Raw genomic sequence first — 16,640 nt, 5'->3', positions numbered from 1 at the left:
TACTATTATATCATGCTATAATAATAAATATACCTGTGATAACAAACCGTTATCGTATAAAACTTATATGCGTTTGGATTAAGTCGTCAATGTAATGAAGAGTATCAGGAATATTTGTTCAAAATAATGTATTTACTCGTCCGAACCTAAGTATCCAACAAAACCGCAATAGAACGCCATACCATCACACACACACACACACAGCTAGATCCAACCAGTGAAAGGAGTCCGCAGCTGTACCGAACTCTCTCTCTTCCATGGTGGGATTCGCCACTGATTATGCTATGATAGGACATGTGTTAATAACCCTTTTCTGCTTCCCCTTCTCTTTTCGACACATACACAAACACGTATCAACCTGCCTCATCACATACTCTTCTTCTTTTTTTGGTAACCGCCAAAAGAGAAAGACAGGTCGCAATCAATCCCGACACATATCCAATGTCATTTATGTGTTGTTAAATCCCGTGATAAGTTTTTCTCTGCCGATTGCCCAGCATATGCAACGTGCCATTATATTATATAAAAAATGAATATCCCAGATTGGTTTGATGCTCCGACCCACGCTTGAATCGACGACGAAAGGGGAAGGGAAATATGTTTTCGAGATCAAAGTATTTCTTTCTACAATTGACCCGACAACAGAGCCTCGGTAGCTATTAAATACAAGTCAGTAAAAGGTTCATCCTTGACAAGTTTTCAATGTGTGCGGAGGTGGGGAAATGAAACTTACCGCTGTTAATGTATGCCCTCCTTGCGTCGAGCGGCATGCCAAACCTCCTCTCCAGCTCCTGCTTGATGCCCTTCTTCGTGACCGTCATCAGGTCGGCCGTCCGCAGGATCTCGCGGATCTCGGCTAGGAGGGCGTCGTCGCTGGGCAGGCCCGACAGGTTCGACATCTCCATCTCCTGGTTGCCCATGAACTGGGACCCGCCGAACTGGCTCATGCGGTTGCCGCCGGCCATCATGTCCGAGGGAGCCAGCGACATACGCGACATATGGCCGCCAGCGCCCAGGCCTCCTGCTCCGCCCATCATGCTCTTGACATCGTAGGGCGGGATCTGCCCGTATGAAGAGCCGTTGTGGCTACCGCCGCCGCCGTACTCGGACATGGCGGCCTGGTGGTGCTTGGTGGTGTAGCTGTAGCCTGAAATCTCGGAGCGCGCATCGTCGCGGGCAGTCTGGGCGTCCCAGAGCTCGGCCTGGTACTCCTCCCACTTCTTACGCGGGATGGAGGCCGGGTCGAACTTGCCCTCGTCGGTAACAACGACCTTCTTACCCTTCTCACCAGTAACCACACGCGTGTTACCCCAGGAGAAATCGTCCATGTGCCAGAAGGCGTACAGAGGCAGCGCGAACGAGAAGACGGGAACGGCAATGACGTAAAGAATCATCCATCCGATCATCTCCCACTTGCGGCGCACAATGAAGATGATGGCTTGCAGACCGTAAATGGCACCCAGCATGACGAAAGCCGTGATAGGGATGACGGTGGCCTTGGTGACGACCAGGACGATAAGGTAGACGATGTAAGCGATAGTGACGGGTTGCACAATGGTGGAGAGCAAGTCGACGAAGACGATGAAACGCATACTGAAGCAGCAGAAACCGCAAAGCTCGCCAAGAGGCATCAGTTCCATCAGGTTGTGCACCGTCGAGTTGATCCATCGTCGACGCTGGGACAGGAAGACGGCCCAGGAATCGGGAGCGACTGTCCAGGCATGGGCGGCGAAGATATACTTGGTCTTGTACTTGGCGTGGTACTTGAGGAGAAGCGTGGTCAAGTATCGATCCTCACCGAGATGCAGCAAGTTCTTCATGTGCAGCGTATCGACACGAATGGTGGAATAGGCTTCCACAACTTCCTTGCTCACAAACAACGGCTTTCCGGTCTCGGCAGCACGGATACGGTACATGGAGAAACAACCGGGCAAACAGGTGACACTGCCGAACAAGCTCTCGAAAGCCTTCGCCAGGTTGTGGGAAATGTAGTACTCGTACACTTGAATCATAGTAACAAAAGAGGCCTTGGCGTTGGTGAGGGCGGTTTCACCGCAGCAGGCGAGGAGCCTCGTGTCATCCAGGAACGCGGAAACCATGCGGCTTGCTGAATCTTGTGCGACCACCGTATCAGCGTCAATTCCGAACAAGAACTCGTAGAACGTTGGGTTGACGCCGATAATATTGCGGATTTGGTGATACATTTCCAGTTCCAGGGGGCTCATGGCAAGGTTGTAGTGGACGCGGTTGAGGAAGCGCATGATGACCATCTGCGAGTCTCGCTTACCACGGTTACCAGGACGGGAGACTTCAGACGGCTTGCCAACCTTGACGATAACCAGGAAAGGCACAATATGACCCTGAACCTCGTAGAGACCGGAGTAGACTTTGCCCATGTTGTGCTGCTTGAGACCTTCTCCGAGAGACTCGAAGCTAAGAGGCTCCGGGTCGACGGACTCGGAGACGCCGAGAATGTCCAGCACGATGCGCGGGGTGGGACGGTCGTTGCCCTGACCGATAATCATACCGTCACAAACAACGACGAGAAGTTTGCGCTTGTCGTCGTATCGCATACGGGCAGCCGAATCAATGGCACGGCGGAGCGAGTCCTCATCTTCGGTATAGGCAGGAATCTGACACATGACGAATTTGTCCAGGTCTTCCGGAATGTTCTTGCCGCCGAATTGAAGAGCCGCCAAGAACTTGAAACCGATGATGGTACACAGCATGATAGAGACAGCGAGAATGAGGTAGTCGGCAAACTGACAGCGGACCGAGTTTCTGGTATCCACGTCTCCTACGTAGAAGAGGTTGTCCAGACACAGCTGCATTCGCTGGCGCATACCCGCGTCCATGGCCAAGGCGTCCCATGCCTTGGTGATGTCTTGTCCGGATCTGCCCCGGAAGAGATCGACCACAAGGGGAAGCATGAAGTCAATGACCTGAGGGTCTGTCGGGAGGTCAGCCCCTTTAGGGCCGGCAACGGTCCGACCGCCCATGTCATACTTTGTCAAGTCGTAGACTCGGCCGTTGAGCATGGCCATGAGCTGCTTTTTGTCCGCAAGAGTAGAGACGTATTTGGGTGAGTAACCGACGTTGCCCTTTTTCCAGTTCGCCTTCATAATAACCATCTTCTCGTAGAACCAGTCGGGTTGGTAAAGATCTGAGCTATATCGGAAGTCGTGATATTTCCAATTCAAGTCTTGAGTTAAGTCAGGGACATCAGTTTGGCCGGTTTCGTTAACAGTCTTGTAATCGAGTTGCACAGCAGGATCGACTCTACCATCCACTCCTTGACACAGGGCCGAAACTTGAACGGGGAAGATGCCCGTAGCATCAAGCCCAGCGTATTTCTTCAAGGCCTTGTCTGTCACGAAAGGCGGGTAGTGATGTTGAGAAAACTCGCCGAGATCAAAGACCTGCCCGCGAATAGCGACATAAGCGGCAGCGCCATCCTTTCCGTTGTACGAGGTCAGTTCTTCCGGGCTGTAGACATTCTGCTTGGGGCAGATCAACATGGGGAAGAGGATGATGAAGAATGCAGCGATAAGACAGCTGAGCCAGATCATCATGTTGATAGCCAGCTTTTCTCTCCAGGCCTGGCGGACATCTTTGCGAGGCATGCCGCACCATCTGATCAAAAACTCCGGGATGAACCAGGTCAAGGCATATGTAACAAAGACCCAGCGCTTGCGTGATGGGCTGTCTTTATATTCCTCAACCTCTACCAGGGACTTCTCGTTGCCTCGCTCGGCCATCTGCTCTCTGGTATCGAGGTTTTTGAACATATCGCCGCCGCCGAAGGCAGAGACACCCGCCTCCGAGCGGGTATCGGCATCTGCGGCGCCGAAGTAACCCGTTCTGCTCTTGTCGTTATACTGCGGGGTGTTGCCTATTGAGTGTAGGAGCCGTTCCTTGGAAGCGCCGAAAGGTAGGTCCCCAGGAGATGGCGTTATGCCGTCACCAGCTTCCGAAGGATAGCCGCGGCCAGATGCTGATACACCGTCACCGAGCTGGGCAATTTCCATCCAGCAACGCTCACTGAGGAACACGCCAGTCGACCCAATCAACACTTCGTTGCTGGGCCACTGTCGATCGTGGACTGCCATCTCTGTCTTTTCCCGCTCACTCCCAACGAGGATGGTATCGGCGTCTGCGAGACCCAAAAACTCGCCGAAAGGCAAGAACAGACTGAAGTCGGCAGCTCGTAGACGTTGGCTGATCTCGGCAATACCAAACGTTTGCACTTGGGTGCGAACACATTTGCTGTCAAACTGGTTTGCGATACGTCGATCGTTAGGCTTCAAGCAGAACACGAAATACATATTGGTGTTTGGTGCCGTAATGGACTGCTTTACGTTCTCCAGAGAGGCCAAGAACTGACCAGAAGCACCCTGTTCCGAGACGCGACTCGACTTCCTCGGTTCGCCACCCCTGGTCTCAGGGCGAGCGTCCCCATCACTGCCAAACTCGTCAGAGTCTTGTCGGCGTATGCGGGTTGAGCGCGCAGTCCTGCCCGTCTTACGGGACATGACACTCGGGGCGCGCATAGGCTTGGAGCTGACCGATGCCTGCATGACAGTGGTACGCTCCTGTGGGTGCATGACGGCTTGAAGAGCCTCTTGGCCGAACAGACGCGAGACAAACTCGCTCTTGGACGAGTTGACTAGATTCATCAAGTCACCCGAGATGATCTCGCCATTCTCCTCTACGAGTCCCTTGATTGGATACTCGACCTCCCCTGCGAAGTGTCGAACGGTAAAGGTAGCAGCAGTGTTCTCGGTGAAGAAATTGCTGCCGGGCAGTTTGGCCTGGGCTGAGCTCACAGTGACCGATGGGTTCTTCCCCTCGAATCGCTTGCGGAAGCTTTCGAGAAGCTGCATATCGGTACGGTGTCGGCGGGTCTGGTCATCGAGAATGCTGAGCAGACCGTTTGCAGGTTTAAGCAGACCCTTGACAGCATCGGAGTTGTCAAAGTAGCTCGTGGCAGCTACCGCGACCTCTTCCGTCTCTAGCAGGTCGGCCTTGCGGTCGAAGAAGTTTTGAAGAGCCTGGTTGTATAGCGACTCACATGCAGCGTTGTTGAGGAGCTGGTCAAGGGCCGAGCCAGTGGACGACTGCTGAGAAAAGCCGGGGAAATCAACAATGGAGACCGTGTTGGAGATGGACTCTTCAGGAGCGCAAATCTTCTGGTTGATGGTTTCAATAACATGAGCAACCAGCAGAGAGTAAAGAGTGCGAGCCAGCTCATCAGCATTGGCGCGGGCGCCGTTGGGATCCAACATGACCGTCACCCTCTCGCGATGAATCATCTTGGTTTTGTAGCCCATTGTCGTCTGGAGATCTGGTGCGCTTACACCCAGGAAAGCCGCAATGATGCCCAATACATCCTTATTCTTGACGGACGTCACCATTTGACCACCCTCATGAGAGAAGCCACCACTGTCATCTCCTGTGGCGGTTGTGCTCGAGGTCGTCTCAAATTCAAGCTGGCCGATGTGCAGGATACAGGCCAGAATCTGGCAGATCTCGGCAATCTCGCCCCGAGGAAACTCGAGCTTGCGCAAAGCAGTCTTGAAGAGCTGAAATCCTTCGACATCGTTGATTCCTACTTTAAGTTGCGTGGGATGGCCCAGATATTTCCACCTGCGTTGTCCCGCAGCATCTCTTGGAGTATCGATACCGAGATGGGTTTTTTCAGCCTCACTCGTTCCGGCCATGAGATAGTAGAGAACATGGAAGTTACGCTCGCCCGTGGGGACCTCGGCGATTCTGCTTCTCTCCAGACGATGGTCCAGAAGCTTTCCACCAATCAACAAGGGGTTCGTAGTCGACGCGGTATCATACTGGAGTTCGTAGAAAAGTCCAGCCTTGGAAGCAGTCGGGGTGGTGGCCGTCTTTGTGGTGGTGAGCGAATCGAACACGTAGGCGGCCAGGGAGACCTTCGTCGAGAGGGGCGTCGAGGATTTGTTCAGCAATGCCGTCAGGATATGGGCGCGGATCGTCGTCTTTCCAGAACCGGATTCACCACTTTGGAAGCAGGTCAGCAGATATCCTATAGTTTACACATTTTTGCATGACGTACAGGAAGAGAATGGCCTGGTTCTCGGAACGGTGTCCGAGCCGAATGAAGGCCCGCTCTGCCATATCCTCGGCAGCAGCCATGGCACTGCCCTCTTTGCCGCCATCGAGACCCTTGGTTGACGACGTATATGTGTTGAGCGAGATTATGGCGTGAGAAGCAAGTCGTGCAGTCGGTACAGACACATGGAAACGACTGGCCAAATGTGCTGTGATATGGGTGTCTGACTGCAGATGGGCCGGCAGCGAGGGCAGCGAAGGCTGGGTATGGGCCCCTCCGCTGCCGCCCTGGGGCAGATTCAGAGCCATGATGAAGAGATGGCCAGAGACTGGCGCTCTTGATCACTCTCCGATATTGTCGTTGACAGTAAGCCCCGGTCAGTCGGTGATACGGCTTGTGATACGACTTAGGGTGTATTAGTTAATGGCTGGACCAAATGAAAAGGCCAGCTTGCGTGCAGTTGTTCGAATGCCCCTTGCTATGATATTACCAAGAAGTCACCCCAAAAGACTGGCTGTAATTAAGTAGGCGGTGCTAGCGAATGTGCAGAGTGTATACAGATACAAAAGCGAATGTGAGGGGAAGAGGAAGTGAAGGAGGAAAAGCCACAAGACCACGAGAGAGAAAGCAGTGTTGAAGCTATCCCAAACGTTTTCCCTCTTGTTGATGATGTGCAAAATGGATATCGATCAAGCTACAAGATATCGCTGGCTTTCCAGTGCTACTGGAATAGGGACTGTTTTCTCGGGAGGTTCCCTGGGGCAGCGTCCAGGCTATTTGGATACGGCGGGCGAAAAGGGCCAAAGATGCAGTTTCGCGCATACGAACTGAGAGGTGGGAGAGTCGTACCCCTGCTGGGCACCTGAACCTGAACTGGGATGGCCGGATCTACGCCCACTTCGTATAAGCCCCGGGGCGCCGGGAGGGTACGCTCAATTCCAAGTAAAAGTAGGCTCCGACTGCCACCTAATAATAAGTCACAAGTGCCCGCCAAGTACCTGTCTAGGATACAAGCCTGCACGCAAACACGACATGACCTTGCAGCACGTCGTAGTGGTGAGAGACCCGAGACTCGTTTGGTTTTCTGTTTTCTGTTTTCTCGTTGCATACGCACATCAATGTTCAGACCGGACGGGCTCTCGAAATAAACGTCCCCAGCCATCTTCAGATTGACTCAGTCCTTCTTGTTGGACCAGACGACGACTGTTTTCCAAAAAGTTCTGCATGTACTTTGCGCAGGGACATCCTTCAGTTTTGACGGCGGGGGCCGGGGGCTTAGCTTAGCCTCGTAGGCGCCCACAGTCCAAGAAAAGAAACTGGGACTCGAGAGTTCCAGAACAGATACGTTCCCAGGAGACGGTTCCCAAAAAGTGTGTCGATATCCTTGTTCCCCGATCGGACGATGACAACATGCTTTTCAGGGGCTTCTTACCGGCTGGTGCGCAGAGCAGAGAATTCTCTGGGCGACTTTGCTGATCACTGCAGTCACCAGACTGGCCTTTCACTGTTCAAATGCATTGCAATACGAATGCAAGCAAGTCATCGCACTCGGTTTCCCACCTACTAGCTGCTCCTACTTCTCTGACGCGTCTTGCCGTTATGGTGCAAGTTAGCGTGACTGCACGTTCCGAGCTGGACGCCGCACGACCTCAACTCAACTGTCCGAAGTTGCACCACAGTGCAAGTGCACCCTGGATTTGCATCGAGGGGTCCGCGGCGAACCTTGAATTGGGCGGTTCAGGCGGGTGTGTATAACTGCTACGGAATTCGATACGGACTTCACACCGTGCACAATCTCGACTTGTCCGACATTGATGAATACATGCAGCCATGTAGAATGCAATCATTGGATAGTAGATTCGAGACACGTCCAAGTTCTGTCCGTCAATCAACATACGAACGAAAATGATCTGCATTGCACGTCGCTGATCGATCAGAGTACCCCAGCCCCCGTAGAATGCTGTACCACGATATATGGCGAGAGCCGAACAAAGTTATCGAGATATACCCATCTGGCCATATCACATCACATACTAATCCCATGCAGCCCGTTCGGTACGGGCCCCCATAGTTTGTCTGGCCTAACGGTGAAAGATAGTATTGTGACATTCCAAGTGACATCCCAAGTGCCGTTCTTGCATCTACTGGGTTTTTGCAGGGACATTTTGCGGCTAGCGAAGTACATCCCACGAGCATCAATCTCAACGCCAAAGGCGACCAGCCTTCAGATACCAAACGTGCGCATCGGCCTAGGTGGCAGGTGGCTTACTGCCCAGAAAACACGGTGAAGGCGACACCATGTAGGGGATCGGCGACTAGCTACGCTCAGAGAGCCAACATTTTTGAGCATACCTTTGACGGCCCTGTAGAAGAGTTGGAGGTTGGGACCAGGAAAGCATACTGACTCGAGCATCTAGTAGTGTATCGTGAAGCCGCAAGGCAGACGTGGGAGCATATCTTTTAGAGCAGCATCAAATGGAATCTAAATTATCTAGACGCCGTGTATGTAGGTACTCTGAAGCTATTCGTTTACATAACATCCAATTCCTACAGTACTACATGAGATATGTGGAGGAGGGAGGGACAGTTCATCGATGGCTGGAACCGAATGCAACTTATACACCTAAAAATGCAGCAGCATAGCGCATGGTCCCAAACCATTGAATATTATGTCATTACTCCTCTAATAAGTACACACTCGCATACCATAACTAATAAACCTTCGGTCGCTCGCGGGCTCGCTCCCATAAAGAATCAATTTTGACTCGATCAACCTCAAACAGACTTGTCAAACTGTCACGATACGGTCTCCCCGGCAAGTCGGCCCACTGTCGCGGACATGGGCGTGTGGCAGTGTAAGTCATTGCGAGGTGCTGTACGTACGTACGTACAGTATGATAGGTATGATCTAACTTGAGAAAGCGTGCATGTTTTGTTATTGTCAAGAATGAAGGTGAACCTCGGACAGTTATGGATGCCCACCCGAGGTTCTGTCCACTCACGAAACGCTCGAAATCAAGGCTCGGCCGGTTGGATGTCAAAGGAGGGACCCATTTCGCCTCTTCGTATTTGCCAGGAGGATGGGGCTGCCTAATGCCGGCAGGCTCTGACTATTATGCACAAACACCAACACGGATTGCCATTGGGAAAAGGGCATGGAAGAACATGGGGTTGCCGACCGAGTGGAGGAGGGCCAGAAGGAGGCTTATGTACGTGCACCAGGGATCGTCTCAATTTCGTTCAGGGGTGTCGACCACTGGCCTAGGATCAGCCGCCTCAAAACCAGGCTGGGCTGGGTTTAGCTGCTTGAACTTAGCTGGCACCCAGGCGTTCCGCTGAGAGTGCGAGGGGTCCGGGTCCGCTGCGACGATGTGAGTGAGCTTGCTGGCCAGCGAGTGCCACTAAATGGACAGTTGGGAAAAGGGAGAGAGCCTGATGAGAGGGAAGAAGAAAAACATGATGAAGAAGAAGAAAAATAACAAGCCGTAGACAAGGTACATGGCCACGGAGAGAACCACTGTACCAGATCGACGCTATGCGTGCTTCTAGAGCCGTGCGCTTACTTACCTTAATACTCTCATGCAAATACATCGTTTGGGTTTGGTGCAAGTGCGCTGTTGTCCCAGTCGCCCGCCGTACCACATCACGAACGCGGTATGCCAGTCGCTGGACCCAGCCAAGAGGACCAACTACTGGTGCTCTGTAACCTGGTGGTGATCTTTTTCTTGTCTACTGTCGTCGTAGGCAAGAAGTGCGAGCGTTCTAACTCTCCTTTACACATTGGCTTGGAAGTATCCTAGACGCTTTCCACCTTCTTCGCCTTTTCCTCTACGTAGTCTATCGCTCTTCGACCTGCCTCACTCGCTTTGGCAGCCTAATACTCTATCGTTTCTTTAATCTCTTCATTCGTTTCTACTATCTTGGGTTCGACGATCCAGGAGGTGCATATTGGCTGTCTGTTGTTGCCCAGCGACGATCGTTTCCTACGCCTCTTAATTCGATACCACGTCGCACACGCAACCGACTTTCGTTCACCTCCCACCCGTCCGAATCCTTAACCTGTCCATCGTAGCACGCCGCGTGTCATTAATCCTCCGTTGCCATAGCTAAGAAGAGCACACTTTCGCTCTTGCTGTTTGCTGCCCTTGCTAGCATCCGGATAATTCACCCACTCGTGCTTGTCCGCCAGGACAACACGGAGCCAGCGACAGCCCATCATGGCACACCAACAGGGCCGCATGTCCATGTACTCGGTGGCATCTGAAGCTGCCGGTGGACCTCGCGGAGCTGGTCAACAGTCTTCTCAAGTCTCGACGACTACCCTTCTTAATGGCATCCACAACGTCTACCTCTCGTCCCAGCCATATCAGCTGGATGCTGGTACGAGCCTAGTGATCAACACCTGGCTCACTGCTCAACAAGGAGGCCAGAACGGTGGCACCGTCGACCAAACACTCGCGGCTAGAGCTTGGGAACATGCTCGTCGCCGAGCCGAGGACGGCTGTATAATCTTGGGGTTGGTCTCACATCTATCGTCCGCAGCGAATAGGCTTGCTAACTTCTCCTAGGTCTCTTCACCCCTCTGCACCCTCAGTCCTGTCTCCTTTCCTCTCCTCTCTTCCGCTGACCGTGCCTACTACCGTTTATACTGCTCTTGGGCTGATCCGACCGTTTGTGGAATGTGTGACTCCCAACAACCACGCTACGGCTCGACAAGCAGCTCTTGGGGTGACGCTCACACTGAACCTAGCCGGTAACCTGACGGCCGCTTCCGTTGCGCTTTCTCAGGGAGGTATCGACACTTTCCGAGGACTTCTCAACATCCCCTCGGAGCCCGGGCACCGAGCATTCGACGTCTTCTACTACCTCCTAACATCCGCATCCACCCCTGCGGAGCGGGAGTTCCTAGGCTTGAAACCAGCATCAGCATACACGTTGCTTGCACGATCGGGGACCTATGATCCGCCTTCCTATCTGCCAACTGCCGACGATGCTGCAGCAGCGGACGATTTCCGGGCCGCCTTGAAAGAAATCGGTATCAAGGGCTCGTCCCACCGCAACTTCATTTCCACCCTTGCTGGCCTGTTGAAGCTTGGAAACACGCTCGATTATGGCGTTGACGAGGATTCTCTCGACGAAATTTGCGAAGATGTCAGTGGTCTCCTGGGTCTCGACCCGGAGGTCTTGGCCAGGCAGTGCAGCACGGAGGATAGGAAGACACTGGTTGGTGGTCTCTATGAGGCCTTGGTTGATTGGGTTATCTCCAAGGCAAACGAGGCCATTGCACTTCAGATGAGCCGGATTCGAGATGGAACCGAGTCGCTCGACGGGCGCGGCGTGCGAACACCCACGTCGAACGAAGACAATGGCGACACCGTCTGCATCACAGTAGTTGAGATCCCCGATCCGGCTCTTGGCAAGGCTGTTGCCATGCGTGGAATTTTCGATGATACTGCGGGCATCAACGCCGAGATGAAGGAGGACGGTGTTGATGTAGTCGGCGCCGGAACCTCGGTCCTGCGCGAGATGCAGAACGCCGTTTCGGACGTTGGTCCAGAGCTAGGGATCATGACGGGCCCAATAGGTAGAGAGAAGCAGCATGAGCTCGAGAAGCGGGAAGTCATATTGGAGAAGGTTGGTCTTGCAAGCGAGGATGATGGTTTCCTGAAGAAGCTGTTGTTCCCGATAGCTGGCCAAGGTATCAATCTTGGTCGAGCTGGACGGTTTGACCTGCCGGCTGTGTTGAGCAGCAGTCGAGCCTGGTACCACCTATCACTCCACCCTACCGACGAGTCGCCCTCCAGTTTGGCAGCACTACCTTCCATTACATCGGCCTGGTCTGCAGGTACTGTTTCACGTCAGCTCCGAGCATGGAGATTGCCGGAATGGGCCAACCGCCGAAACAAGAACCTGGATTTCACTGCCGACTTTGATCTCGAGGAGTTCTGCCAACGCTTTGCTCCTTTGGGTTGTCGAGACGGCCGCGACGGGATCGAGACCTGGATCCTCGAGCGTGGCTGGAGCAATGGCGAAGTCGTGGTCGGCAGGGAGCGTGTCTGGATGCGCGAGACCGCGTGGTGGGAGGCGGAGAGCATGCTGGATCTGAAGCCCGAGCAGAATCTTCCTGGCATGGGCAACATGCATGTTATGGGTTCTGGCATGGAAACTGGCTATTCCAACACGGGTAGCAACTACTTCGGTGCCGGTGCAACGCCCCTCGATTACGGCTCAAATAATAGTCGTGATCACATCATGCAACACGACCAAAACCAAAGCCAGATGTCCTTGGGATTCAATCCCATGGCAGCCGGTGCTCCGTCCATCGCTCCAAGTGGGCTTCGAAATGCCACCCCTGGCGACTATGGCCTTGGTCGGAAAGGCGATAGCCAGCGAGACCAAGTATACTATACTGCAGAGGGCGACTTCATCAACAATCTGGACCCTGACCTCGCCGAAGGGAAGCACGTGGAGACGACTGAGTCCACAATGACTCGCCGACTCTGGGTCGGTCTCGTCTGGGCTCTTACGTTCTGGATCCCGTCTCCTCTCCTCAGTTTTGTCGGACGCATGAAGCGACCCGACGTCCGCTTGGCGTGGCGTGAAAAGGTGGTCTTGGTGTTTTTTATCTGCCTGGCCAATGCCTTCATCCTCTTCTGGATCATTGCTTTCGGTCACCTGTTATGTCCCAATTCAGACAAGGCTTGGAGTCAGGACGAAATCGCCACACACTTGGGTGAAGATGACTACTGGATCAGTCTTCGCGGTAAGGTCTACGACATGACGCCTTTCTACAGGCTGCAGCATAGCGACACCAACATCCAAACGACCTCCGAGAACATGATGCCCTTCGCAGGCCAGAACCTCGACGTGTACTTTGTCCCCCCTCTGCCACTCGTTTGCCCCGGCCTCGGTCTCTCTGACGATTTGACTCTTTTCCCCAACACTACTGCGCCAGACCCATTGGGCATGCACACAACTGGCTCGAAACAACCAGACCCAGGCTCCAAGTTGAAGAACCCCAACTGGTACCGCGATACTTTCTTGCCCAGGATGAAGGAGTATTACCACGGTGACCTTGTCTGGGATAAGAAGGATGTGACCGACGAAGGACAAAAGGAGAATCATCCATGGTTTATCTACGAAGATGCCATCTACGACCTCACTGATTACTTCCACACGGTTGACTACATGAAGAACCAAGACAAGTACAAATTCTTGGATCCCGCTCTCATGGAGATTGTCAGTAACCACCCAGGTGAGGATGTCACCGATCTGTGGCATTCTGCTATGAGCAATGCGGATGGGAATGCCACCACGTCTACCCGTATGGGCAACAGTGTCAACTGCGTCAAGAACCTCTTCTACGTCGGCATTCCCGACTTCCGTTATTCTGCAAGATGCCAGGTCAACAACTACATCCTGCTAGCCTTCACTATTCTTCTCTGTGCGGTTATTCTCATCAAGTTCCTTTCTGCCTTGCAGTTTGGCTCGAAGCGACAACCCGCGCCTCAAGACAAGTTTGTTATCTGCCAGGTTCCCGCATACACCGAAGGCGAAGATTCCCTCAGGAAGGCCCTTGATTCCCTCACTGCGCTTCAGTACGACAATAAACGCAAATTGATCTGCGTCATTTGCGATGGTGTCATCGTCGGACAGGGCAATGACCGACCGACACCCAAGATTGTACTGGACATTTTGGGGGTTGATCCCAAGGTTGATCCTCCGGCATTGCCATTCAAGTCTGTTGGAACTGGCGCCGAACAGCTCAACTACGGAAAGGTCTACTCAGGTCTGTATGAGTACGAAGGCAATGTTGTTCCATACATCGTCATCGTCAAGGTCGGTAAGGAGTCGGAGCAGAGCAAGTCCAAGCCTGGTAACCGTGGCAAGCGTGATTCGCAGATCTTGCTGATGAGCTTCTTGAACCGTGTGCACCACCGAGCCCCAATGAACCCTCTTGAACTTGAAATCTTCCACCAGATCAACAACATCATTGGTGTCGACCCCGAGCTCTACGAGTACCTGATGATGGTTGATGCCGATACTTGTGTTCGTGAGGACTCCCTCAACCGTCTGGTCGCTGCATGTACAAACAATGCCAAGATTGCTGGTATTTGTGGCGAGACTGGTCTGCAAAACGAAGAGCGTTCGTGGTGGAGTATGATCCAGGTCTACGAATACTTCATCTCCCATCACTTGGCCAAGGCTTTCGAGTCGCTGTTTGGTAGCGTTACTTGTCTTCCTGGATGGTTAGTTGTCCCTGGCCCCCTTTTCTCGAACCATCAAGAAAATGATGCTAACATGTTACCAGTTTCACCATGTACCGTCTTCGAACTGCCGACAAGGGCAAGCCGCTTATCATCTCGGACGCCGTCATCAAGGATTACAGCATTTGCAACGTTGACACGCTTCACAAGAAGAATCTGCTGTCCCTTGGAGAGGATCGATACCTGACAACAATCATGATCAAGCACTTCCCCTACATGGCTTACAAGTTCATCTCGGATGCTTACTGCGAGACCGCCGCCCCCGACGAGTGGAGCGTTCTTCTTTTCGCAGAGACGCCGATGGATCAACTCGACCATTCACAACTTGGCTGAACTCATCATGGTCCAGAACATGTGTGGTTTCTGTTGTTTCTCGATGCGATTTGTGGTTTTCATCGATCTCACGGGAACAATCATCCTTCCGGCCACCACCATCTATATCGCCTATCTCATTTACCGTGTGGCGACGCACCAGGGCCAATTCCCGATGCTTTCCATCATCATGATTGGTGCCGTCTATGGTCTTCAGGCACTCATCTTCATCCTCAAGCGCCGCTGGCAACACGTACGTTCTTTCCTTAGCCAATACCCAACTCTTCATGTGAACCCACTAACTTTCTAAACCTTCAGATCGGCTGGATGATCATCTATCTCCTTGCTTTCCCCATTTACAGTTTCATCCTGCCCATCTTCTCCTTCTGGCGCCAGGACGATTTCAGTTGGGGTAACACCCGTGTCGTCATTGGGGAGAAGGGAGACAAGCGTATCGTGGCTGTGGATGACGAGAAATTTGTTCCTTCCAGCATCCCGCTGCAGCGATGGGACGACTATGCCATGATGAACCAGCTACCTGGTCGTCGTGGGGTGCACGCTGAAAAGGCCGATTACGGAACGCCTTTCGGTGACAGCTACGAGATGGATGAGATCAAGAGCGTGTACTCGTCCATTCGGCAGCCCAGCGTCCTGACTGGCCTGCAGGGCAATGGCCGCGCAGGGTCCACCTTCATGCCGCCTACTTCGCAGTCGCCCGCACCACATGGTCGCAGCACACCCTTTGCCCCGTACAGCGATCAGCCGTCGCATCTAGGGCACCGCCAGTCGACGGCTTCGTTCGGCGATATCCAGCGGATGCAAACCCCCTACCAAGACCGGCCATCCATGACCAACCTGCGCGGCGTGGCTAACGCGTCGCCTATGCCCGGACGGGATATGCACCGTCAATCGCAGGCCACGCTGGGTTACAGCGGAGGTCACAGGTCTGCCCTGGGCCATCACGGCGGCCACCAGAGCATGGCTTCGTTTGACTTCCAGCGCGGCAATGCCGGTCCTGACGACAGCATGATTCTTGACGCTATCCAAGGCGTGCTGAGAGAAGTAGATCTCGACACGGTGACCAAGAAGCAGGTACGTGCCTTGGTCGAGCAGAGGCTCCAGACGGAGCTGGTGGGCGAGAGGAAACGTATATGGACCGACAGATCGACAACGAGCTTGCCAACATGTAAGCGAACTAAGTGTCTGTCTGTCTATATGACGAGAAGAAAGTTGTGTGTGAGGGTGTATATAAAGACTACATGTAGATCTAATGGTGATCTTCGAGGAAGCGTTGCACGGATGGATTTACAAAACTTGGGCGGGCGTTGGCAAGATGATTGAACTCCTTTTTACTATTTACATCTCCTTATGAAAAGTATGTGTACGCAAGCAGCGAGGACATAATGCATTTTCGGGTTGGATAGGCTGAATGGATGCCATATACTATCACGGTCTCTCTTGGCGACAAAGAAATTATCACAATAAAACCAATTAATACAGAGTTCGACATGATCCATACAGTATCGTAGCATACGTGCCTCAGCAATGCATTGAAAATTGCCATCATGAACATCATCATGGGCATCAGTTAGTCAGTCACATGGCACGGGGGTAGTGCTTATCTCGGGCTTCATTGGACGCGATAAGGAAATCAAAATGCACAGTGACGTGGGGGTTTTGGTTTGTTAGCGGGATACTTCAATTGAAGTCGGTTCGATTACTCCGTACATGCTCGGATTTGTAGGTCGGCAAGCAAGCATTCTCTTCCTCTCGACGGCTGATATCGACATGATATTGCCAGTTGCCGACCGCCGACCGCCGACCGCCGACACCGACACCGACACCGACGCCGACGCCGACACCGACTTTTCCATCCCAAGTCCACCTCACAAACTGCCAATTGACCTAAAGGTCATGATCAATGCCTCTAGCAACTGCCAGGGCTCTTAACAGAATCCGTGTTTCTTCTTCTCTTCCTC

General features: G+C 53.0%; 3 protein-coding genes across 3 annotated transcripts; 1 reads left to right on the top strand and 2 right to left on the bottom strand.

Annotated features, from left to right (window-relative positions):
* Positions 1 to 624: 624 nt before the first annotated feature.
* PG994_000645 (chitin synthase 8) lies at positions 625 to 6,390 on the bottom strand (the record flags this gene model as incomplete). Its single annotated transcript, XM_066852054.1, has 3 exons — positions 625 to 656; positions 734 to 6,030; positions 6,086 to 6,390. 3 exons carry the CDS (start codon positions 6,388 to 6,390, stop codon positions 625 to 627), a joined length of 5,634 nt encoding a protein of 1,877 aa, XP_066722686.1.
* A 2,922-nt stretch (positions 6,391 to 9,312) lies between these two features.
* Positions 9,313 to 9,673, bottom strand: PG994_000644 (uncharacterized protein; the record flags this gene model as incomplete). Its single annotated transcript, XM_066852053.1, has 2 exons — positions 9,313 to 9,483; positions 9,650 to 9,673. The coding sequence occupies 2 exons, from the start codon at positions 9,671 to 9,673 to the stop codon at positions 9,313 to 9,315; spliced, it is 195 nt and encodes a 64-aa protein (XP_066722685.1).
* A 626-nt stretch (positions 9,674 to 10,299) lies between these two features.
* Positions 10,300 to 16,611, top strand: PG994_000643 (uncharacterized protein; the record flags this gene model as incomplete). The annotated part of the gene is made up of 6 exons (XM_066852052.1): positions 10,300 to 10,585; positions 10,677 to 14,331; positions 14,394 to 14,625; positions 14,699 to 14,914; positions 14,980 to 15,847; positions 16,463 to 16,611. 6 exons carry the CDS (start codon positions 10,300 to 10,302, stop codon positions 16,609 to 16,611), a joined length of 5,406 nt encoding a protein of 1,801 aa, XP_066722684.1.
* Between the last annotated feature and the right edge of the window lie 29 nt (positions 16,612 to 16,640).

Source organism: Apiospora phragmitis (genome assembly GCF_038363925.1).
Source record: "Apiospora phragmitis strain CBS 135458 chromosome Unknown utg000001l:1.0-2902119.0:1.0-2906034.0, whole genome shotgun sequence".
Taxonomy (NCBI): domain Eukaryota; kingdom Fungi; phylum Ascomycota; class Sordariomycetes; order Amphisphaeriales; family Apiosporaceae; genus Apiospora; species Apiospora phragmitis.
The sequence above is the reverse complement of the archived record's forward strand: the minus strand, read 5'-3'. Positions and strand labels throughout refer to the sequence as shown.